Here is a 25,548-nt window from a genome sequence, read left to right on the forward strand (position 1 = left end):
CCACCTCTGGTCTAGTGTGAACTTCACTAGAGTATACCAGTCCAACTTTTTTGTCTCCTTTCAGGTACCGTAACTTCAGAACACTAACTTCTCCACGGCCGAAGCAGTTCTCCTCACTGGCAGTGGATGTGAGTGGGGAACTGGTGTGTGCTGGAGCTCAGGACTCGTTTGAAATCTTCCTGTGGTCCATGCAGACTGGACGCCTTCTGGAGGTCAGCATGAACCCATTTAAGAACTGTCTAATAATGACTAATAGCTTGAGGCAGCCAGGTAGCACTTAATAAAATGTCAAACTGTCAAATACAGAACCATAACATAAAATCGTATGCAGGTGAATTGTAGTGGAGCATGTTAAGTGTGTGTTGTCTGTGTGACAGGTGCTGAGTGGTCATGAGGGACCAGTGAGCAGCCTGTGCTTTAGTCCCATACAGTCTGTGTTGGCCAGCGTGTCCTGGGACAAAACGGTCCGATTGTGGGACATGAGGGACAGCTGGCAAACCAGAGAAATCCTGCAGCTCACCTCTGATGGTAAACTATAGAAATGTGGCATGTTCATCTCATTATCTGTAGCCGCTTTATCCTGTTCTACAGGGTCGCAGGCAAGCTGGAGCCTATCCCAGCTGACTACGGGCGAAAGGCGGGGTACACCCTGGACAAGTCGCCAGGTCATCACAGGGCTGACACATAGACACAGACAACCATTCACACTCACATTCACACCTACGCTCAATTTAGAGTCACCAGTTAACCTAACCTGCATGTCTTTGGACTGTGGGGGAAACCGGAGCACCCGGAGGAAACCCACACGGACACGGGGAGAACATGCAAACTCCGCACAGAAAGGCCCTCGCCGGCCCCGGGGCTCGAACCCAGGACCTTCTTGCTGTGAGGCGACAGCGCTAACCACTACACCACCGTGCCGCCCATGTGGCATGTTATCTGATCTAAAAAAAAAAATACTTAAGACTTACCAGAAACAATGATTCAGATTTGGGGTTTAAAGGGGAACTGAAGTCATTTTTAAACTTGCTTTATTTCTTATGCCTCGGTCACAACCGGCTGTACGTGCTCCTACGGCCGGTCTACATGCAAAAAACGCAAGAAACGCACGGAGGGCGCGCGTGTGACGTACTGATTTTCGAGCCGTAGACTGGCCGCAGACCAGCCGCAGAGGTTCTTTGTCATGTCAAACAAACTCTACGGGCGCTTATGTTTTTTCAGGTTGCAAGACAAACTTACGGCCAACGTGCGTCTTTCTCCACAAACAAAAAAAACGCAGCGATTTGGGAAACGCCAAAAATCGCACGGCCAAAAAATCGTACGTCCGGTTGTGACCTAGGCTTTAATTAACGTGTTATTCAATTACGTTTTCGGTTTTATTAAGCTTATATCGTGACTCGTATTGGCATATTATATTACACTTATCAGCCTTTTCGGTTTTTAGCCATGTTGAATTTAGATCGTTTGGTCCACGGCATGCGTCGCTTATCCGCGTGATCTTCACGAGACTTGTGCGAGACTTCAAACATGAAGTGTCAGCGCCGCCATTTTGAAAACTGTTTACACAGCGGCCAGATCGCCATCTCATTCCAATTTAGATTAATTTCAAGATTTGCCAGCTTCATCAGTGATGGAGTGTCAGTCCTGCGCGCTGTGGCGCGTGCACCTGAAGGCATGCCGAGTGGACTCCAGCACGCACGCCATGAACAAGGCGCACCTGAGCTCAATTAAGGAACTGTGTGTTTGCCTATTTAAGGACTGTGCTGATGTATTTACATCGCGAAGTATTATGATACGCACGTATGCATTACGGAGCCTTTTACCCGTTGTCTTGATTTCCTGTTTCACGATCCTTGTGCCTGTTTCTCGTTCTTGTCCTCGCTTAGTCTTTGATGTACTGTTTGCGCCTCGACCGACCCTTTTGCCTGTATTCTCGTTTGTGATCGAACCTGCCGTTTTGGATTGTTTGCCTGTGTATATATTGTCTCACTGAATATACATTCTGCACTTTATTAAACTGTATACTTCTGCACATACATCCGCCTCCGTCACGTACGTGACGTGGAGATTATTCCACACGACTTTGAACCAGTAGAGAAGAGTTGGAAAGACGACAGGATAAGGATGAGTCCGCCGTGCTGGTATTTACGTCGTTACTGTCGCACAATTAAAATGTGCCAGATCAGGCGGCTGGTGGGTTTTCAAAATAATAAATACATGCATGTATTTTTGTGATAAATGCATATTATACTGAGCGCATTTCCCACATAATCCTCACTAAGGTTTCGGACAGCACTACAAAATGGCGTCCCCACTATATAGTGCCCTATGTAGTGAGTAAGGAGCGATTTCGGACAAAGGGAAAACTTCCAGCTTGATTACATCAGCATTCGAAAGAGGGCGCGCGCGTCTTTTGACAACGTTGGCAGATGTTGGTCACTTTGATTTCCGCTGTATGTTTTACTTCCGTCCTACAATGTCTCGCACAGGTCTCAGCGAAACTCGTTTACGGCCATTGCTTTAACTTGCTATAGCAGTGACAAAATAGCTGTCAGAAATGCATTCCTATATTTAATAAAATGAGATAAATAGAATTTTGATAATAAAAAATTTGCCTTCAGTTCCCCTTTAAAGATAAGCTTAATTATTAGTTGTGCGGCATTCAGGCTTTAAAATATCAGTTTTTTAATGTCGAAGCGCATAGTATTATAACGATGCAATTATAATTCTGTTACCTAAGATTGAACTTGACCATTAGTAAGATTTTGCTGTCGTTTATTAGCTCATCTGGCCTTAAGGCCGATGAGCCGTTGCCATGGCGTGGAGACCGTCATCCGTCCGTCGTCCACAATTCAGTTAAATCGTATCGCCTCTGTCAGGTCTCTATGGATTTCTGTTCCGATTATTTTGTTTGAAAGAACTCCTCACTCTGCGCAAAACTTGGTCGTTGTTTTGTCAAGTTGTTTTGCTAACGAGTTAATAATTAGGCCAATTAACAAATTTTCCAGGCCTCTCACTAGAATTTTATCTCCTCTCTCATTTCTCATCCGATTTCAGTTCTGATCGATGTTTTGGGTAGATCTTCCCTTGAGGAGCAAAACTTGGCTGTCTGTTTGGTGATTTTCCTGTTGAAAACAATTTGTTTACAACTTTGTTTATTTTCAGTTAAATCATGTCTCCTCCCTCAGTTCTCAATGGAGTTCAGTTCTGATTGATTGTTTTGTTTGAAAGAACTAGACCTTCTGTACAACACTTGGTCAAATTTCTGCTAACGAACTGCTAATTAGGTCAACTTCACGAATTTTGGGACTTCTCACTAGAATTGTATCTCTTCTCGCAGTTCTCACCCGATTCCAGTTCTGACCGATGTTTTGGGTCGATTTTCCCTCTGGGAACAAAACTTGGTCATTTGTTTGTTGATCATCTTGTTGTAAACAATTTGTTTATAACTCTGTTTACAACTTTGTTTATTTTCAGTTAAATCATATCTCCTCCCTCAGTTCTCAATGGCTTTCAGTTCTGATTGTTTTAATTTGAGAGAACTGGACACAACACTTGGTCACTTGGTCAGTTTTTTGCTAACAAATTACAGGGATGTGATTTTTCCGCGAATTCGCGGAATTCCGCTTTTTTCACCTCAAAACTTGAAGAAAATTTTTTTTTCCGATTTTTCCCTCATCCACATTCGTATCCTATTCGTTCCGACTTTGTTTGAAAGATGGCAGCCTCGGATTTGCATCTTTACGCCTCGATCACGGAGGCTGCCATCTTTCAACTCTTTGTTTGAAGCGAGCTTACGTACAGCTATCTAACAAGCGCGTTCATTGGTTGTTACAGAGCGATGAGCCAATCACATACCTCGTTTCATCTCAATGACGTAATTGCGTAATTACGTCAATGAGATGAAACGAGGTACGTGATTGGCTCATCGCTCTGTAACAACCAATGAACGCGCTTGTTAGGTAGCTGTACTTAAGCTCGCTTCAAACAAAGAGTTGAAAGATGGCAGCCTCCGTGATCGAGCGTAAAGATGCAAATCGAGTTAAAGAAATCGACAGAATAGTGAAAAAAAAAAAAGTTCCGCTGGGAATGGTTGGAGAAAAACCGCGGCTCACCTCGGGGCGAATTACGTCACAAGGCGCGGGGCTAGCAGGCCCTGCTCGCGCTGGTTCTTTGGGGGGGGGTGAGCGAGAGAGAGAGAGTGAGTGAGTGAGAGTGTGAGTGAGAGAGTGTGTGAGTGAGCGAGTGTGTGTGTGTGTGTGCGCGCGTGAGAGTGAGCGAGTGTGTGTGTGTGTGTGTGTGTGTGTCAGAGTTGCATGTTGACCATTATATTGGCTTGAATTTGTTAATCATGACAAGTTTTTTCTTGTGTTTGCTTGCCATTTTAGTACAATTTTTAAGTCAGAAAACCCCAGAACCCAGGAGCTTCGGGGGGCTTCCCCCCTTGTCCCCCCACCAGGCCGCTGCCCTGGACCAGCTGGGGGCCTGTAGCCCCCAGACCCCCAGCTAAAATTTTCAGATAATTTCACCAGCCCCAAATCACATCCCTGAAATTAGTAATTAAGTCAACTTAACACATTTTCTTCTGACTACAATTGTACTGTATCTCCTCTCTCATTTATTCTATGAATTCAGTTCTTATCGATGTTTTGGGGCGAGCTTGCCTTGGGGAACAAAATGTAGTCCTTTGTTGATTTCCCTGTTGTAAATAATTTACCATGGAGGTTGGTCCTCTCTCACATTGTCACATTTCAGTTCTATTTGATGTTTTGGTCGTCATGGTTGTTTTGATGGCAGGCCAGACGAGCTGCTACGTTCTTGACGTTCTGGTTTATTTAATAGAGCTTCCGGGGGGGGGAACACATGCGCACTGAGAAGTAGATCATAATAATAAACAGACAGTTGGAGAATCTGAAGTAAAGAATTGTTGAGACGATTGTAAGAGAACACTTCCTGGATATACAGTATGTATCGGACATTCCCTTTCTGCCCAGGTCTGGGAGTGACATATCGTCCAGACGGTCAGGAGTTGGCTGTTGCCTCTCTGGATGGTGAGATCACGTTCTGGAATCCTCAGTCAGCGACTCAGACTGGCTCCATCGCCGGCCGCCATGACCTGCAGATGGGTCGCAAAGAGACCGACAAGATCACAGCAAAGCAATCAGCTAAGGGCAAGTGAGTATTTCTGAGAGTGAAATGAGCTGCAGGGTTAGAGCTCAATTCCTAGCCATGTATGACTTTTGTATTGAAATAAAACTCTACATTAAACACCCTTTATTAAATGGATCACCAAAGTCTGCAAGGTAGATGATTCCCTGGAATCTGGATGAATAGCCGTACTGTAGGTCAGGAGTGGAGAATTTCAGCTCGAGGGGGCAGTGTCCGGAATAGTTTAGTAATTACACTGATCAAATACGGGTCCTCTGGTGTGTCTGTGTAGGAAATCCACCAAGTGTGCTGCACTGTTCAGGACTAGAATTAATGATCGTTGCTGTAGATGACAGATTATAGTCCAGAGTCCTTACATGTAGCTTTAATCTTTTTTTTTTTAAATCTAATTCAAGGACATATAGACTGTATTCTGAAGGGTTTGGCACAATTGCGCTTTTTTTCCTGGATTCAGTACGCTTAAACAAATAGTTCAATATATTTGTTGACGTTTGAACTTGGGTGCAGCCCAGGGAACGGATCTCAGAGTCCATTATAAACACTGCTATGGGGTTTGATCTGCTTCTCGGGCTGGAATTAAATAATGTGGTTGACCTTGTCTAATCACATTAGCTGAAAAAAAAAATCAATAAAAGCAAAGCAGCTTTAAAGCACCTTTGGCTATAGTTCAGCACAAATAGAGCAATAAAACATTGAATAAACATTATAAGACCAAGAATAAGCATTTATCTCCCATTTTGCAAATACTGTATTTTCGTGACAAAACTGCAGCACTACGCAAATCATAAGAGCAGAAAAAGTCACCAGTGCATGCCTTTTTATCTTCAGTGATTGATCAGTCAAGATTGGACGAACTTGGAAATGTTCCCAATCCTTCACACTTTAAATTGTTTGATATGAGAACACCGGAACACTACTGGCACTCATGTTTTATTAATACATAGCATTTCCCAGTAATACAGTGTCTTGCAAAAGTATTCGTCCCCCTTGGTGTTTGTCCTGTTTTGTCGCATTACAAGCTGGAATTAAAATGGATTTTTGGAGGGTTGGCACCATTTGATTTACACAACATGCCTACCACTTTAAAGGTGAAAATTGTTGTTTTATTGTGACACAAGCAATAATTAAAATGAAAAAACAGAAATCTGGAGTGTGCGCAAGTATTCACCCCCCACAAAGCCAATACTTTGTAGAGCCACCTTTTGCTGCAGTTACAGCTGCAAGTCTCTTGGGGTATGCCTCTATTAGCTTAGCACATCTAGCCACTGGGATTTTTGCCCATTCCTCAAGGCAAAACTGCTCCAACTCCTTCAAGTTAGATGGGTTGTGTTGGTGTACCGCAATCTCCAAGTTATACCACAGATTCTCAATTGGACTGAGGTCTGGGCTTTGATTAGGCCATTCCAAGACATTTAAATGTTTCCCTTTAAACCACTCCAGTGTAGCTTTAGCAGTATGTTTAGGGTCATTGTCCTGCTGGAACGTGAACCTTCGGACAGTCTCAAACCTCTGTTTTTCCTCCAGAATTGCCCTGTATTTAGTGCCATCCAGCTTTCCTTCAGTCCTGACCAGCTTTCCTGTCCCTGCAGATTAAAAATATCCCCACAGCATGATGCTGCCACCACCATGCTTCACTGTAGGAATGGTGTTCTCAGGGTGTTGGGTTTGCGCCACACATGGCGTTTCCCATGATGGCCAAAAAGTTCAATTTTAGTCTCATCTGACCTTCCATGTGTTTGGGGAGTCTGCCACATGCTGTTGGGCAAACTCCAAACGTGTTTTCTTCAGCAACGACTTTTTTTCTGGCCACTCTTCCATAAAGCCCCGCTCTGTGGAGTGTACGGCTTAAACTGGTCCTATGGACAGATACTCCCATCTCCACTGTGGATCTTTGCAGCTCCTTCAGTGTTATCTTTGGTGTCTTTGTTGCATCTCTGATTAATGCCCTCCTTGCCCGGTCTGTGAGTTTCGGTGGGCGGCCTTCTCTTATCAGGTTTGTAGTGGTGACATATTCTTTCCATTTTGCTATAATGGATTTAATAGTGTTCCCTGGGATATTCAAAGTTTGGGATATTTTTTGTAACCCAACCCTGATCTATACTTCTCCACAACTTTGTCTCTGACCTGTTTGGAGGCTCCTTGGTTCTCATGTTGCTTGCTTAGTAGTGTTGCAGAGTCAGGGTCCTTCCAGAACAGGTTGATTTATACAGACATCATGTGACACTTTGGTTGCACACAAGTGGAGCTTAATCAACTAATTGTGTGACTTATGAATTGAATTGGTTGGACCAGCTCTTATTTAGGGGTTTCATATTAAAGGGGTGAATACCTATGCACACTCCAGATTCCTGTTTTTTTGTTTGTTTTTTTCCCATCTGAATTATTGTTTGTGTTACAATTTTTAAAAATTGCACCTTTAAAGTGGTCGGCATGTTGTATAAATCAAATGGTGCTAACCCTCCAGAAATCCATTTTAATTCCAGCTTGTAATGCGACAAAACAGGACAAACACCAAGGGGGACGAATACTTTTGCTAGACTGTTGGTTCAATAGAAATTCTCCCATTTAAAAAAAGCCTTAGTTATTGTTATCAGATGTTGACCTGCAAAGTTTAATTAGGATTTAATAAGATATACTTCTTGAAATATGTTTTTAACGATGTTTTTATGCGGGAAGCCTCATAAAGGCTGTATTAACTTTTAAAAAGATTCGTAAAGTATCTGTAATGAAGGAATGCTTCATCTGTGCTTAGACATAGTGGCTAAAGGTTTTCTAGATCTGTTAGTATGAGAGCATATTTGAGGAAAAAACCCACATCCTATTCTAATTTCTTTAGGGCCTTCACTTCACTGTGTTACTCTGCCGATGGCGAGTCCGTATTGGCTGGTGGCCACTCAAAGTTTGTTTGCATTTACAACATCAAGGAGCAGATCCTCATGAAGAAGTTCGAAATCTCCTGCAATATGTCTTTAGATGCCATGGAGGTACAGTCTCATCTGCTTACGCATGCTCTTTTTTGCTTGTGAGGCTTCCTGAGTATTTTAAAGGCTGGTAATGTGAGCTCATTCTGTAATTTTAACTCTCGCATGTCACTGTGCGCTGTTAGGAGTTCCTGGACAGGCGTAAAATGACGGAGTTTGGTAGCTTGGCGCTAGTGGATGAAGGCACAGGGGATGGGGACGGAGTTAAACTCAGCCTGCCTGGGGTCAGAAGAGGTGAGAGGATTTCTGTCGCCATGATTGTGAACTCAATAAGACGAGAAGAGTCATTGGATGCTGAAATTTTTTTCTGTGCGTTTTTAGTTACTGAGCTTGATTAGGTAGACATATTTGTAAGCTCAAACCTGCTTATTCAACATCAACAAGATTTTTCCTGAATTCTAAGTGTTGTTTTTTTAAACGTTCAGATCTGTTTGGTCAGAAAGTGTTGATTAATTTTTTACAGCAGCAGCTCTTACAAAAATGCTGAGTCCATCGGGTTCGACTGATGAATTACTTCAAGTACATTATTGTTTCTGTAGTAACAGCTAATACACAAGGAAATGCATGGCGGATGCTCCACATAATCCAAGACTAATAATAAACCTCGAAAAGCTTTGTACGATGTATAATCGTCGATATGGTGAAGTTTTCTTTATATGTCAGCACTTTGTCCAGGTCAGTAAGAGTTCTGCCATGGCAGAGTTTTTAGACTTTGTGCTCAAAATGAAAGCACACAAATATCTCCGACAACTCCGTCAAAGAACTAGAAGGGCACTCGGTAGAGCGCATACCTCTGCCAAGCCACATGTTCAGATTTCTCTCAAAATCTAAGCAATTGTTCCTTGGCCCATGGCTCACCTTTCCTCAAAATTTCATCAAAATCCGTTCACTACTTTTTGAGTTACATTCAGAACAGACAAACAAATGGAGACAAAAACATCACCTTCTAGAACAGGGGTCACCAAACTTTTTTCTCTGGGGGCCACATTGTCGTTCCTGACTGTGATGGGGGCCAGGGTTGGGTCAGCTATATCACATAGAATTGTATGACCCAGACAAATATGACCACCAGCAGGCCTCAGTGTGTAGTAGAGATTACTAGCCTGGCACGGCCATCCCCACTACTATATCCACACTACTATATCAACACTTGATTCCTGGCACATATTTGTTTATCTTTACTAGTGGTTTGCAAAAGTAGTAATCGAGTCTTCACACTTTGTTTTAATTTGAAATACCACAGATATTCCATTTATTTATTTTCTAATAAAAATAATATCAAAGCTGTCAAGGTAAGAAACATCTGCCTAGTTGAGGTGATTGACACTGGCAAAGGTGAGTGAAAAATTATAAATTGTAGGTAGGCCTGTTGATATTATTAATAATATAAATAATAATTGTATGCAGCACTTAATAAAGGTCAAATAAATAGGCCTATAAAATAAATACATTTTAAAAAACAGTGAAATTATAATAATATGAGCAATAGATCAATAGATCACAGCAGTTGTGCTGTGTCCTGAACGTCATTGCTCTCATCCATGGCCAAAGCAAAAAACTCGAATTCTGACACTTTCTCATTCAGCTGGTCATACACGTTGTCCCCCAAATCTTCGGTTCGCCTGGTCATAGTAGGTGCGGAGAGACTCACCGCGTTGAGCGCATCCTTCTTGTCGGGACACACCTCCTCGGCCACAGCAAGCATGCATACTTTAACAAAGTCCCCATCAGTAAACGGCTTTCCATGGGTAGCTAGTAGGTGAGCTACCTTATAGCTAGCTCGGACAGCAGTCTGGTTGATCTGGGTTTGGCGAAGGAATACATTCTGTTGTGCAGCCAGTCCGCATTTCATCCTCCGAATCCTGTCTTCTCTTGTTTGCCCTCACAAACTAGCATACTTTTTGTGGCAGGTTTCATAGTGACGACGCAGATTATATTCTTTGAAAACCGGCACACTTTCTTTACATACAAGACAAACTGCACGGTCCTTACACTGAACGAAAAAATAATCGGTGGCCCACTGTTCTTTAAAAACTCTGCACTCTCTGTCAACTTTTCGCTGACCGCTAGCCATTTTGCTGTCCTGAACACTGACACAGTTCTCTGCGCGTGCGCTGCTTGTCACTGCTTGATCGCGAGCATATGACGAAAATTCGGAAAATATGAACAGTTCATTTTATAACTAAATATCAATTTTAATTGATAAAATCAACAAAATACAAGATGCAGACATGTTATTATTTGCCAAAAAGCAATTTAAAAAAATAGGCCATGACCACTTTTGGGGATTGCCTCATAGGGCCGGTTCAAGTGATGGGGGGCAGAGGGGCTGGGGGGCCGGTCAAAGGGGGGTGTCGGGCCGGATCTGGCCCGCGGGCCGTAGTTTGGTGACCCCTGTTCTAGAACAAAGTTGATGGAAGTAACGAAGCCCAGTAGTGTAATGTAATATAAGCTTACGCTCTTTTAGTAAATAGAACCATCCTTTAGTAACCCTAACATGTTAATCCCCTCAAGGTGACATGAGCTCACGTCACTTCAAGCCGGAGATTCGCGTCACCTCTCTTCGCTTCTCCCCTACTGGTAAGTAAACATTCTATTCTTGTATATACATCTTTTTTATATTTGAAAAAAAACAACAGGCAAACATTTAAGCTATGTACCGGTACCGTAAGAGATTTATAGAGTTTATAGCTATTCACGTCAGGTCAGGTATGGAGCCTGCTACTGGTAACATGTAACCCGGTACAACCTGCCGGTGGTCGACGCCTAAACCAGCTCCCCCACTGGCTCCACGTCTGTAAGGAAGGTGGCACGACACCCAGCAGGATGAAAAACAAACCCTGTAAAAGGGCAGATGAGTTCTAGTTGAGCCAGCGGCCATCATGCATTGCACGGCGGTATTAAGTCGTCAACTCGGCATCAGTCAGGCCTTTCAATTACATGAAACTTGCGACGGATAACGTCGTAGGCGCCCAAATTAAGGTCAAGCGCCCAAAATATGCTACCAAAAGTAAAACAAACAAACAAAAAAACCCCCGAAATGTTGATTAAATAAACTTGGCTGCATAAAACCCAATGTTTTGACTTTCTTCTTAAAAACACCGAAATTAGCGAGAATTAGCGTGTATTTCTCGTAATTGACGCAAAATCCACACCATTCCCGTGTTGTTCCGGGTTCTTCGAAATAGCCGTAAGCCTTACGCAGAGCACGAATTCTCCATCAATGGCGATCGGCACGCCATGATTTCGTGGAGGAGCGAGACTCGCGTACCAATGACCAGAGCGGGATTTCCACATTAGGTAAAAATCAGCTTTCTTCTTCTTTTATGTTGTTTTATGGTGGTTGGCAAACAGTTTTTAGGTGCATTACCGCCACCTTCTGGACTGGAGCGTGAACCAGAACGTTTACTACCCTGTTGTGCTAAATTCTCCTAATAATTCCTGTATCGTTTAAAAACCTAAAAATAGCCCTATATCCCACATTATCTGACCTCAACTGCAATATCTCTCTGATACCTCGTGTCGTATGATTTAAATCAGGTAAAAGACTGAATAAAAGAGAGATATTCAGGGCACAACTGTGTGTATTTAAGATACAGTTGATCTTGCATCTTAAATACACACAGTTGTGTAAGTGTAGGTGGAATCAGTGACTTGGAGCTTGGTCCTCTTGTTGATGTTAGTCTTAGACACTGGCCTTTCATTTAAACTAAGATCTTTTACCGGACTACATGCTGTGAATTGCGCTGCCGATTCTTGTGATGTGACTGAAAAACCTTTTGTGTGACAGGTCTGCTACAGGTTTGTCGCTTTGATGGCAACAGTGCAGAACTTGCTTTTTCATTCACAGGCTCCTAACTTTGTACCCTGTCCACACTAGGGATTTTGTACCGATACGAAACTACTTTCGTACCGCAACACCTGTCCACACTAGCAACTATACCGGTACTGTAGCGGTATAACTGTATCGGTACGAAACCCACAAATGTATGGGTTTCGTACCGGTACAGTATCGGTACTGTAGCGCTTCGCTGTAGTGTGGACAGATGAAGCGGCTCTGTATCAATACAAATATAATGCGCAAAGTCACACACCTCAATCGATGTCTTCGCTGAATAAAATAGTGAAGAACGGAGATTCGTTTGTTTCTTTCTCAACTGCCTCGCGCGTTTTATACGATTCGACTGAATAAATGACCACCAGAAATACAGACTGTACACTGACAACAAAAAGCACACACACGTTGTTTCATCCGTACGGAAGCCGAGAGAGGCCCTTCATATAATCCCTTTTTTTTATTCACCTTGTTATCCCGAGATAACGACATAATTAATTCAGGATCTCGAGAAAACAACACAACTAATTCGAGATCTCGAGAAAACAAAACCGTTATTTCGAGATCTCGAGAAAACAAAACAATTATTTCATGATCTCGAGTAAACAGCTGAGAAATGGTTCATTCAGGTGCGCCAAGAGACTTGTGATGTGCTGACTTTGGGGCTATTTCTCATTCTGTATAGACTCAACTTTGGTCATTAGAATGTCTGGAATAATCGATCACCTAATAAGGCAATATTTTGATCAGGGGTTGACACAGGGAGAGATTGCATTAAGTCTTTTAATAAGGGATCATTTCAAAATTAGTCCGCGGCACCTCCGCAGAAGACTGGCCCGGCTTCGTCTCTACCGACGGAGATACAGTGATCCAGCTGAGATCATGAAATAATTGTTTTGTTTTCTCGAGATCTCGAAATAACGGATGCCATATATTCTCGGAAGGAAGTTACTCGGTAACCACGGAAACATTCCGCGCACGCGCATTTCAACTACCGTGAAAGAAAACCGCAAACATTTCTCGCTAGTGTGGACAGATGCACTAAACTGTACCGGTATACTTTGTATCAATACAGTTATACCACTTTCGTACCGGTATAAGTGTGAACACAGCATTAGTTAAATACTAACTAACTGTATTCTAATTATTTTTGTCATGTACATGTACATCAAGAGGGATTAATGCTGTAGACATTTTGCAATAAAGGTTAAAAATAAGATTCACAGATTTCTTTATTTATTCATAACTTTGTAGCTTGTATGGACTTTTTACGTTCTCTAATCAGGGCACGTGTATGAATACACAATCCTGTCATATTATCAATTGTCTGTCCTTCACTCAGGACGCAGCTGGGCGGCAGCCACCACGGAAGGTTTGCTTATTTACTCCTTAGACGCCTCGCTGATTTTTGACCCCTATGACCTGGACATGGACGTCACACCAACCAGCATCCGACGTCAGTTGAGAAAGAAGGAATGGACATCAGCAATTGTGCTCGCCTTCCGTCTGAATGAGACCTCTCTCATTAGAGAAGTGCTGGAAACTGTGCCGTATGACCAAAGTAAGGACAAATAATAATGTTCATATATTTCATTGGATATTTGATTTCGTTCAAAGTTGTGATGTCTGAACATTTCCAGTAGACCAGTAGTGGGATTGTAAGAAAGTTTTCACAGAAGAATTGCACATTCAAATGACAGGCATGGACCTCTAGTCTTTCCCTGGTAGATGTCAAACATCTTATGCCGGGGGGGGAAAAACCAGGATAAAAATAAATGCTATAAAAATTTATGACAGCAGAGGTTACATTTTTACTACCAGACAGGTGTATTTTCCCCCAATAACAGCGCATCCCAGTGTGTTTTAATCCTCTCATTCCACGGCAATTAATCAATGATTAGATTTCTTTTATTAATTAAAGAATATCGCACTTTTACCAGTTTATGGACCCTTTTCACGTGACGTCACGACAAACGCGGCCGCCATTTTGGACATGTACTACCAGTAGTTTACCACAGCCAACATTGAGGAACGGCAGCAAAGAAAGTTTTTACTTTCAGCAAGACTTCCATCATGCCACTATATTGTTGTGCACCTGGATGTAGTAACCATCAACAAACAAGGCAAGGGTTATCATTTTATCAGATCCCGACGGAGAAGATGGATAGCGGCCATTAACAGATTGGCAGCCCTTGGCATACCAATGCTTGTGTAGTGACCACTTTGTTGGAGGTAAGACGAATAAAATTAGCCAGAAAAGGCATTACATTGCTGTTAACATTCTGTGGTGGCGAGTGTGTAACCATATAGGCTAAAATAACCCATTGTAACCTCTTTGTTCTTCTGTAGTAGCTATTGTTGACTAGCTAATGTCAACAAGTAGCTGGTATGTTACTGTAGCAATGTTTACGTTCAGTCATTTGGATGACTGTTAAAACCTTTCAGTCTCAAGTTTTTCCTTTACTGTATTTACTAGTTTACTGTAATTATGATCCGGCAGCTATTTACACCGGATCCAGTGTAAATAGCTGCCGGAGCCAACGTCCGAGGTTCCGGAGCGCGCTCCGGCTTGCTCCCCCTCAAATTAAGCAGCGCGCTCCGGCTTGCTCCCGGAGTGCTCCGGCCGAGGTTCCCCTCAAATTAAGCAGCGCGTGCCGGCTTGCTCCCGGAGTGCTCCGGCCGAGGTTCCCCTCAAATTAAGCAGCGCGCTCCGGCTTGCTCCCCCTCAAATTAAGCAGCGCGCTCCAGCTTGCTCCCCCTCAAATTAAGCAGCGCACTCCGGCTTGCTCCCGGAGTGCTCCGGCCGAGGTTCCGGAGCGCGCTCCAGCTTGCTCCCCCTCAAATTAAGCAGCGCGCTCCGGAACCTCGGCCGGAGCACTCCGGGAGCAAGCCGGAGCGTGCTCCGGAACCTCGGACGTTGGCGTGTATGTGTATGGCGATGGGTTTTTAACGACATAGGTATACAGATCATGTGGGCCGAAGTCAGGTAAAGACGAGGGCTTCGTGTACTTCCGTACGTCAGTGAACAATCCTGGTGGAAGCAGGTAAACATCGTTCTCTAAGCCTGCTAACCTCAATTTTTGCAAATACCTCTCCCTCTGCTCGCCCTGTAAATGCCCTACGTCGCTGGATAGTGAAGGTGTTTTCTGCATCTCGCTCCTTTTTCTTTTATGTTTTTCGTTTGTTGCCTTCCTCGCATTCAAACTGATTCGAGCCGAAGTCCACTACATGTCCAAAATGGTGGTCGCGTTTACAAAGGTCACGTGACTGAAAAGGGTCTATAGTTACATTTAATGTAAGCATATGAGACACGTTCATGCTTATCACTTGCGTTATAGCAGCCGTAAACAGTCATTTCCTAACCAGCCTCATTTTTTTTCTCTTTCTTGAAATAAATAAATAAATAAAAATTGCAGCTTGTCCTGTTAAATGTGAAACCGCAAAGCACAAGGTCCTCTATCCTAAAGACTTTCCTGTGATGGAAAACCTACAGTGCTACAAAGTGCTGAAAACCTTTTAGATTTTTTTTTCTGTTAATGAAATAACATGTTTTTAATCTGCTTTATTAAAGGTGACCTATTATACCACTTTTCCACATGTTGACCCAATGACTTGGGGTCTTAGTGAAATGTCTGTGATACGCTTTGGTCAAAATGCCACAAGGATAAAGCACCACAGCTCCCTTCTCACCCTGTCTAAACAGCCCTGTTCAAAATGGTTGATTTGATTGAGTGCCTGTTCCTTTAAAGGAGAACTGAAGTCATTTTTAAACTTGCTTTATTTCTTAATTAACGTGTTATTCAGTTACCTTTTCAGTTTTAGTAACCTTATATCGTGACTCGTATTGGCAACTAATTGCAATTAAATATTATACTTATCGGCCGATTCGGTTTTTAGCCATGTTGAATTGAGTTCGTTTGGTCCATGGCAGGCATCGCTTATCCGCGCGATCTTCACGAGACTTGTGCGAGACTTCGAAATGTGAAGCGTCAGCCAGGTGTCAGTGCCGCCATTTTGAAAACTGTTTTCCAAACGAAATATTGCACAAAAACGAGTTTAAATGACGATTACTGCCGACTTTTCAAACTTTCCTGATTGCTCTCAAAATAAACAAAACTCCCGGCTTGATCATGTCAGCATTCGAAAGAAGGCGCGCGCGTCTTTTGACAACGTTGGCAGATGTCGGTCACTTTGATTTCTGCTGTATGTTTTACTTCCGTCCTACGATGTCTCGCACAGGTCTCAACGAATCTCGTTTACGGCCATTGCTTTGACATATGGACTGATATATTACAGAGCGCATTTCAAACACTCATAACTTGCTATAGCAGTGACAATAGCTATCAGAAATGCATTCCGATATTTAATAAAATGAGAGAAATAGAATTTTGATGATAGAAAAATTGCTTTCAGTTCTCCTTTAAGTGATAATGAACCACTGACCACCCACCCCAGCCAATCAGGTAGCACATTCATCATGAATATTTATTCACAAAGACAGTTCTCAAGCCATGAGTGGAGATACTCAGATGACGGGTGGGGTAATTCTAATGGATTCCTCTTGTGACATAGAAATGGCAGGCAAATCTGAACGTCTTGTTGAAGCACGTGTTTTCTGAAATAGGCAACACGAAAGAAACTGACTGGGTGTCTTATTTCAGAGTTTGTGGATTGATAGGCTCCAGATACCCAAATGTATGCGCACAAGCAGTGAAAAAGTGCGTTTTTCATAATACGTCGCCTTTAAAGTAAACCCGTTATTTACCTTGAAGCACTCAAGAATTGCTGTAGTGTAAGTGTTGGACATTTGTGTATTTTTTGCATGTCACGTCAAGTTTCAATCTATAGAGCAATGCTGAAACAGCTGTTAACTACAGTGCTCTACAGATAACTCAAAGACAGGTCCTTATGTAAGAGCCAAACTGTATCACAAAACTATACACCGTTTAAAATGTGTTCAGATCAGTCCCCTAGAAAAGACAAGTGGCTCTACATTCAAGTAGAATGAAGTAAAGTGCTATGAAATCTAAATTTACTCCTTATTCATATCCTGTTGCGCCAGAGCTTCCTGATGAATGCTGGAGCAGTCAGGTGATTAAGGGTCTTGCTCAAGTCAAGTCAACTTTATTGTCAAATATGCTATACATGCTCGACATACAGCACAGATGAAATTTCAGTCCTCTCTGACCCACGGTGCAAACAGGCAATGCAATAAATAAAAATAGAATAATTGAAAAAACAAACAATATAAACACTCTAGATAAGAACTAGACATAGACTAAACACACATACAATATAAACAGTATAAACTAGACAAAGCCTGTCTAGGCTTTGCACTAATGTGGTCTGCGGCGAGGGCTTGTAGTCTGTGATGGTCTGAATCCCCCGCCACAGGTTCCTGGTGTCTCTGCTGTCGTTGAAATGGTCAGCAATGTACCTGGAATACTGTCTCTTGGCCACCCTGATGCCTCGTGACAGATTGGCCCACCTCGTCCCCAGCTCTGAAGGCGGCATTCCGAGCCCACAGGAGCCTGTGGACTTCCCCTGTCAGTCATGGCTTCTGATTGGCCCGAATGGAGATGGTTCTGGTGACCGTAACATCGTCCATGCACTTCCTCATGTAGGCAGTGACGGTCTCCGTGTACTCCTGGAGATCTGTGGCCACTCAAACAAACAATATAAACAGTATAAACACTCTAGATAAGAACTAGATGTAGACTAAACACTCATATATACATACATACATACACACACACACACACACACACACACGTAAATTGGTGCAAATAAACAAACAGTCAAGGACAGATCAAGTCAAGTCAACTTTATAGTCAAATATGCTATACATGCTCGACATACAGCACAGATGAAATTTCAGTCCTCTCTGACTAATGGTGCAAACAAGCAATGCAATAAATAAAAATAGAATAACTGAAATAAACAATATAAACAGTATAAACACTCTAGATAAGAAACAGACATAGACTAAACACTCACAGGTGTGTGTGTGTGTATGTGTGTGTGTGTGTATGTGTATATATATATATATATATATATATATATATATACACACACACACACACACACACACACATACAGTGGGGCAAAAAAGTATTTAGTCAGCCACCAATTGTGCAAGTTCTCCCACTTAAAAAGATGAGAGAGGCCTGTAATTTTCATCATAGGTACACTTCAACTATGAGAGACAGAATGGGGGGAAAGAATCCAGGAAATCACACTGTAGGATTTTTAATGAATTAATTGGTAAATTCCTCGGTAAAATAAGTATTTGGTCACCTACAAACAAGCAAGATTTCTGGCTCTCACGGACCTGTAACTTCCTCTTTAAGAGGCTCCTCTGTCCTCCACTCGTTACCTGTATTAATGGCACCTGTTTGAACTCGTTATCAGTATAAGACACCTGTCCACAACCTCAAACAGTCACACTCCAAACTCCACTATGGCCAAGACCAAAGAGCTGTCAAAGGACACCAGAAACAAAATTGTAGACCTGCACCAGGCTGGGAAGACTGAACCTGCAATAGGTAAGCAGCTTGGTGTGAAGAAATCAACTGTGGGAGCAATTATTAGAAAATGGAAGACATATAAGACCACTGATAATCTTCCTCGATCTGGGGCTCCACGCAAGATCTCACCCCATAGGGTCAAAATGATCACAAGAACGGTGAGCAAAAATCCCAGAACCACACGGGGGGACCTAATGAATGACCTGCAGAGAGCTGGGACCAAAGTAACAAAGGCTACCATCAGTAACACACTACGCCGCCAGGGACTCAAATCCTGCAGTGCCAGACGTGTCCCCCTGCTTAAGCCAGTACATGTCCAGGCCCGTCTGAAGTTTGCTAGACAGCATTTGGATGATCCAGAAGAGGATTGGGAGAATGTCATATGGTCAGATGAAACCAAAATAGAACTTTTTGGTAAAAGCTCAACTTGTCATGTTTGGAGGAGAAAGAATGCTGAGTTGCATCCAAAGAACACCATACCTACTGTGAAGCATGGGGGTGGAAGCATCATGCTTTGGGGCTGTTTTTCTGCAAAGGGACCAGGACGACTGATCCGTGTAAAGGAAAGAATGAATGGGGCCATGTATCGTGAGATTTTGAGTGAAAACCTCCTTCCATCAGCAAGGGCATTGAAGATGAAACATGGCTGGGTCTTTCAGCATGACAATGATCCCAAACACACCACCTGGGCAACGAAGGAGTGGCTTCGTAAGAAGCATTTCAAGGTCCTGGAGTGGCCTAGCCAGTCTCCAGATCTCAACCCCATAGAAAATCTTTGGAGGGAGTTGAAAGTCCGTGTTGCCCAGCGACAGCCCCAAAACATCACTGCTCTAGAGGAGATCTGCATGGAGGAATGGGCCAAAATCCCAGCAACAGTGTGTGAAAACCTTGTGAAGACTTACAGAAAATGTTTCACCTCTGTCATTGCCAACAAAGGGTATATAACAAAGTACTGAGATGAACTTTTGTTATTGACCAAATACTTATTTTCCACCATAATTTGCAAATAAATTCTTTAAAAATCAGACAATGTGATTTTCTGGATTTTTTTTCTCATTTTGTCTCTCAGAGTTGAGGTATACCTATGATGAAAATTACAGGCCTCTCTCATCTTTTTAAGTGGGAGAACTTGCACAATTGGTGACTGACTAAATACTTTTTTGCCCCACTGTATATACAACCCCGATTCCAAAAAAGTTGGGATAAAGTACAAATTGTAAATAAAAACGTAATGCAATGATGTGGAAGTTTCAAAATTCCATATTTTTTTTCAGAATAGAACATAGATGACATATCAAATGTTTAAACTGAGAAAATGTATCATTTAAAGAGAAAAATTAGGTGATTTTTAAATTTCATGACAACATATATCAAAAAAGTTGGGACAAGGCCATGTTTACCACTGTGAGACATCCACTTTTCTCTTTACAACAGTCTGTAAACGTCTGGGGACTGAGGAGACAAGTTGCTCAAGTTTAGGGATAGGAATGTTAACCCATTCTTGTCTAATGTAGGATTCTAGTTGCTCAACTGTCTTGGGTCTTTTTTGTCGTATCTTCCGTTTTATGATGCGCCAAATGTTTTCTATGGATGAAAGATCTGGACTGCAGGCTGGCCAGTTCAGTACCCGGACCCTTCTTCTACACAGCCATGATGCTGTAATTGATGCAGTATGTGGTTTGGCATTGTCATGTTGGAAAATGCAAGGTCTTCCCTGAAAGAGACGTCGTCTGGATGGGAGCATATGTTGCTCTAGAATCTGGATATACCTTTCAGCATTGATGGTGTCTTTCCAGATGTGTAAGCTGCCCATGCAACACACACTAATGCAACCCCATACCATCAGAGATGCAGGCTTCTGAACTGAGCGCTGATAACAACTTGGGTCGTCCTTCTCCTCTTTAGTCCGAATGACACGGCGTCCCTGATTTCCATAAAGAACTTCAAATTTTGATTCATCTGACCACAGAACAGTTTTCCACTTTGCCACAGTCCATTTTAAATGAGCCTTGGCCCAGAGAAGACGTCTGCGCTTCTGGATCATGTTTAGATACGGCTTCTTCTTTGAACTATAGAGTTTTAGCTGGCAACGGCGGATGGCACAGTGAATTGTGTTCACAGATAATGTTCTCTGGAAATATTCCTGAGCCCATTTTGTGATTTCCAATACAGAAGCATGCCTGTATGTGACACAGTGCCGTCTAAGGGCCCGAAGATCACGGGCACCCAGTATGGTTTTCTGGCCTTGACCCTTACACACAGAGATTCTTCCAGATTCTCTGAATCTTTTGATGATCTTATGCACTGTAGATGATGATATGTTCAAACTCTTTGCAATTTTACACTGTCGAACTCCTTTCTGATATTGCTCCACTATTTGTCGGCGCAGAATTAGGGGGATTGGTGATCCTCTTCCCATCTTTACTTCTGAGAGCCGCTGCCACTCCAAGATGCTCTTTTTATACCCAGTCATGTTAATGACCTATTGCCAATTGACCTAATGAGTTACAATTTGGTCCTCCAGCTGTTCCTTTTTTGTACCTTTAACTTTTCCAGCCTCTTATTGCCCCTGTCCCAACTTTTTTGAGATGTGTTGCTGTCATGAAATTTCAAATGAGCCAATATTTGGCATTAAATTTCAAAGTGTCTCACTTTCGACATTTGATATGTTGTCTATATTCTACTGTGAATACAATATCGGTTTTTGAGATTTGTAAATTATTGCATTCCGTTTTTATTTACAATTTGTACTTTGTCCCAACTTTGTGTGTGTGTGTACACACACACACACACTAGTGCATCTCAAAAAATTAGAATACCATGAAAAAGTTCCTTTTTTTTTCATAACTTAATTCAGAAAGGTAAACTTTCATACAATCCCGATTCCAAAAAAGTTGGGACAAAGTACAAATTGTAAATAAAAACGAAATGCAATGATGTGGAAGTTTCAAAATTCCATATTTTTTTCAGAATAGAACATAGATGACATATCAAATGTTTAAACTGAGAAAATGTATCATTTAAAGAGAAAAATTAGGTGATTTTAAATTTCATGACAACACATCTCAAAAAAGTTGGGACAAGGCCATGTTTACCACTGTGAGGCATCCCCTGTGAGATGTGTTGCTGTCATGAAATTTCAAATGAGCCAATATTTGGCATGAAATTTCAAAATGTTTCACTTTCGACATTTGACATGTTGTCTATGTTCTATTGTGAATACAATATCAGTTTTAGAGATTTGTAAATTATTGCATTCCGTTTTTATTTACAATTTGTACTTTGTCCCAACTTATTTGGAATCGGGGTTGTATATTCTATATTCATTACATGTAAAGTGAAATATTTAAAGCCTTTTTTGTTTTAATTTTGATGATTATGGCTTATAGCTCATGAAAATCAGAAATCCAGTATCTCAAATTATTAGAATATTCCCCAAGATCAATCAAAAAAAAGGATTTACAATACAGAAATGTCCAACTTCTGAAAAGTATATTAATTTATACACTCAATACTTGGTTGGGGCTCCTTTACCATGAATTACTGTATCAATGCGGTGTGGCATGGAGGTGATCAGTCTGTGGCGCTGCTGAGGTGTTATTGAAGCCCAGGTTGCTTTGATAGTGGCCTTCAGCGTATCTGTATTTTTGGGTCGGGTGTTTCTCATCTTCCTCTTGACAATACCCCATAGATTCTCTATGGGGTTCAGGTCAGGCAAGTTGTCTGGCCAATCAAACACAGTAATATCATGGTCAGCAAACCATTTGGTAGTAGTTTTGGCACTGTGGGTAGGTGCTAAGTCCTGCTGGAAAAGGAAATCAGCATCTCCAAAAAGCTCATCAGCAGATGGAAGCATGAAGTGCTCTAAAATCTCCTGGTAGATGGCTGTGTTGACTTTGGACTTGATAAAATACAGTGGACCAACACCAGCAGATGACATGGCACCCCAAATCATCACAGACTGTGGAAACTTCACACTGGGCTTCAAACACCTTGGATTCTGTGCCTCTCCACTCTTCCTCCAGACTCTAGAACCGTGATTTCCAAATTAAATGCAAAATGTACTTTCATCTGAAAAGAGGACTTTGGACCACTGAGTAACAGTCCATTTCTTTCTCTCCTTAGCCCAGATAAGACACTTCTGACATTGTCTCTGGCTCAGGAGTAGCTTGATATTAGGAATGCGAAAGTTGTATCCCCTTTCTTGAAGATGTCTGTTCGTGATGGGTCTTGATACACTGACACCAGCCTCAGTCCACTCCTTGTGAAGCTTTCCCAAGTTCTTGAATCAACTTTTCTTGACAATCCTCTCAAGACTGCGACCATCCCTGTTGCTTGTGCACCTTTTCCAGCCACCCTTTTCAGCAATGACCTTTTGTGGCTTACCCTCCTTGTGGAGGGCATCAGTGATCATCTTCTGGACAACAGTCAAGTCAGCAGTCTTCCCCATGATTGTGGTTGTGTGTACTGAACTAGACCGAGAGATACACTGTGTTCATACTGTTTTACTCAAACTCGAAATGAAATATTCTAATATTTTGAGATGGGTTTTTTTTATGTTTTTGTACTGTATGCTATACTGATTAAAATAGAAAAATGCTTGAAACATTTTAGTTTATGTGTAATGAGTCTATAATATATAACATTTTCACTTTCTTAAATAACTGATGGAAAATATTGAACTTTTTCACAATATTCTAATTTTTTGAGATGCACTAGTGTGTGTGTGTGTGTGTGTGTGTGTGTGTGTGTGTGTGTGTATATATATATATATATATATATATATATATATATATATATATATATTAGTGCTGTCAAGCGATTAAAATATTTAATCGCGATTAATGTCGCGACTGTCATAGTTAACTCCCGATTAATCGCAATTTAATCGCACATTTTTGTCACATGAAAAACCATTGTAATTCTCTTATCAGCATAAAAAAGTGAATGGGCTTGCTTTGTACCAATGTGTTTTTTTTTTTTTTTATTGCAGAGCATAACACGTCTTGTCACAGCCACTGACATCCATAACTTCCATATTAGATGAGAAAACCAAGGGATGAAAAATAAAGTGCATATCACTGTGAAAATAAAAAAGTTTTATTTTACTCTTCATTAGTTTCTTTTGAAGAGAAGTATTTGCCATAAAAGAAGAAAAAAACAGATAACAAAAATAAAAACGTTCAAAAACATTCATCATAGTGTGGCACTGTATTATCTAATGCTCGCTGCTTATAACTCTACACCTCCCCGGTGGAGATGAGCTGGGAAACTGAAGACTGAAGGAAAAGTATTTTTCCAGTCTCACGTGTGAAAGCTAATCCCATGTGAACGAGTTTGGACGGTAAACCTGTTGGTACAGTTAAACGCAGCGCGCGACAAGCCTCAGCAGGAATTATGGGTGACTCGCAGGGCCAAATTAGAATTTGCATTAACGGCACTATTTTTTTAATCGCGTTAAATTGAGATCGCGTTAACGCGTTATTATCGCGTTAACTTTGACAGCACTAATATATATATATCTGTGTGTACACACATATTTTTTATATATATATATATATATATATATATATATATATATACACACACACACACACACACACACACACAGGGCCGCTGACAGCTTTGGCTGGGCCCGGGACAAAATGCTCTGAATGGGCCCCCCCTAACACCCCCGGGCCAACCCACACACACACCCACCTCTCTTATCCCAGTCTCTACTCACTCCAACCCTTAAATGACAGGTATTCAAAAACCATTCAACCGGTCAACAACCATTTCATTTTAGGGTGACCACCGACATGAGTCTGTAAGTTAGGACACTTGTGTCCAAAAGTGAGGACAAAGGCCCTAAAGTTAGGACACCGTCGCATTACGGGGGGGGGGGGGCTTATAAAAAAAAATGTATGAAGTCAATATATATTTATTAACTTGGAACACCTATCAGAAAGAGAAATGTGGAAAATGATGGTCAAGACCATGTCAACAAGAAACAAAACATCACTGTAAAGCCACTGTAAAGAGTTGTGTCCATCTATAGACACTGAAAAAACAGTCTTTGCCATGCCATAGGCCAACATATTTATTCACTTGAAAATGACCATCAAAAAGAAAAAAAAAAAAAAAAAGAGTCAAGAAACATGTAGGCCTACTGTCATTTAGCCTACTATACTGGCCTTGGCTTATCCACAGGAACTAAACTAAAAACAAAACATTGTTGTGTTCATTTATGCTCATCCAAAAAATATCAAAAAGAAAAACATGAAAAATGACAGTCAACCATGTCATTTACATTTGGCCTATAACCTTACCTGTCAACTTTTGCAGAGCAGTCTAAACTCCTGTACGAGTGATGGTGTTTAATGGTGTGGAACAGTCAGCTCAGCAGCAGTGGTTTTGTCATCGATTGGGATTGGTAGCGCTGGGGCAAAAAATGAGGCTAAAGATGACTGTCCAGCACTGCTGGCATTCTCTCTGTGGCGGTCTGTGTCCGCGTGTCTGTCTATCGCACCTTTACCTCTGCTCCCCACATCAATGTCAATGCGACAGAGCTTGCAGAAGGCGAAGTGTTCTCCTTTTTGGCTCTTGCCGACAAAACGATGCTCTAAGCACCAAGCATTTTTAAAGGATGTCTTTGGTTTCGGCATGAGTATTGTTCAACAGCATGCGCGCCAACATTTATAGGTTTTTCCGTACAAACATTCGCACTGCGCGCGCAGCTCGGGGGAGCAAAAATCAGTGAATCGCGCGAGCGCAGCTTCTGAGTGACAGCAGCTTCCAGACAATCAGAGGCTGCAGAGGCTCCATCAGCTGCGCGCGCAGCGCGAATGTTTGTATACGAGAAATCCCTGTAGGCTATCTTTGCCTATATGTCATCGGAGAATAGCAAGTGTAAATAATGGGCGGGGATTTGTGACGATTGATGCAACAGTGGCGGCTGAGGGTCCGAAATGAGGACAAAATGTAAAAAGTGAGGACGCGTGACAGACGTCCGGACAGACGGCTCTAAAACCGGACTGTCCGGACGAAATCCGGA

At 42.0% G+C, this 25,548-nt stretch overlaps 1 protein-coding gene across 1 annotated transcript in view; it reads left to right on the top strand.

The window, feature by feature from the left end:
- pwp2h (PWP2 small subunit processome component) overlaps positions 1–25,548 on the top strand; it is a 79,226-nt gene that overhangs the window by 47,499 nt on the left and 6,179 nt on the right. The window contains exons 12-18 of the mRNA XM_060898760.1: positions 65–212; positions 378–528; positions 4,995–5,175; positions 8,006–8,153; positions 8,276–8,384; positions 10,665–10,730; positions 13,328–13,546. Of these exons, the coding sequence (XP_060754743.1) occupies positions 65–212; positions 378–528; positions 4,995–5,175; positions 8,006–8,153; positions 8,276–8,384; positions 10,665–10,730; positions 13,328–13,546 (1,022 nt within the window). The remainder of the gene's footprint in view (positions 1–64; positions 213–377; positions 529–4,994; positions 5,176–8,005; positions 8,154–8,275; positions 8,385–10,664; positions 10,731–13,327; positions 13,547–25,548) is intronic.

Source organism: Neoarius graeffei, chromosome 18, assembly GCF_027579695.1.
Source record: "Neoarius graeffei isolate fNeoGra1 chromosome 18, fNeoGra1.pri, whole genome shotgun sequence".
Lineage (NCBI taxonomy): Eukaryota > Metazoa > Chordata > Actinopteri > Siluriformes > Ariidae > Neoarius > Neoarius graeffei.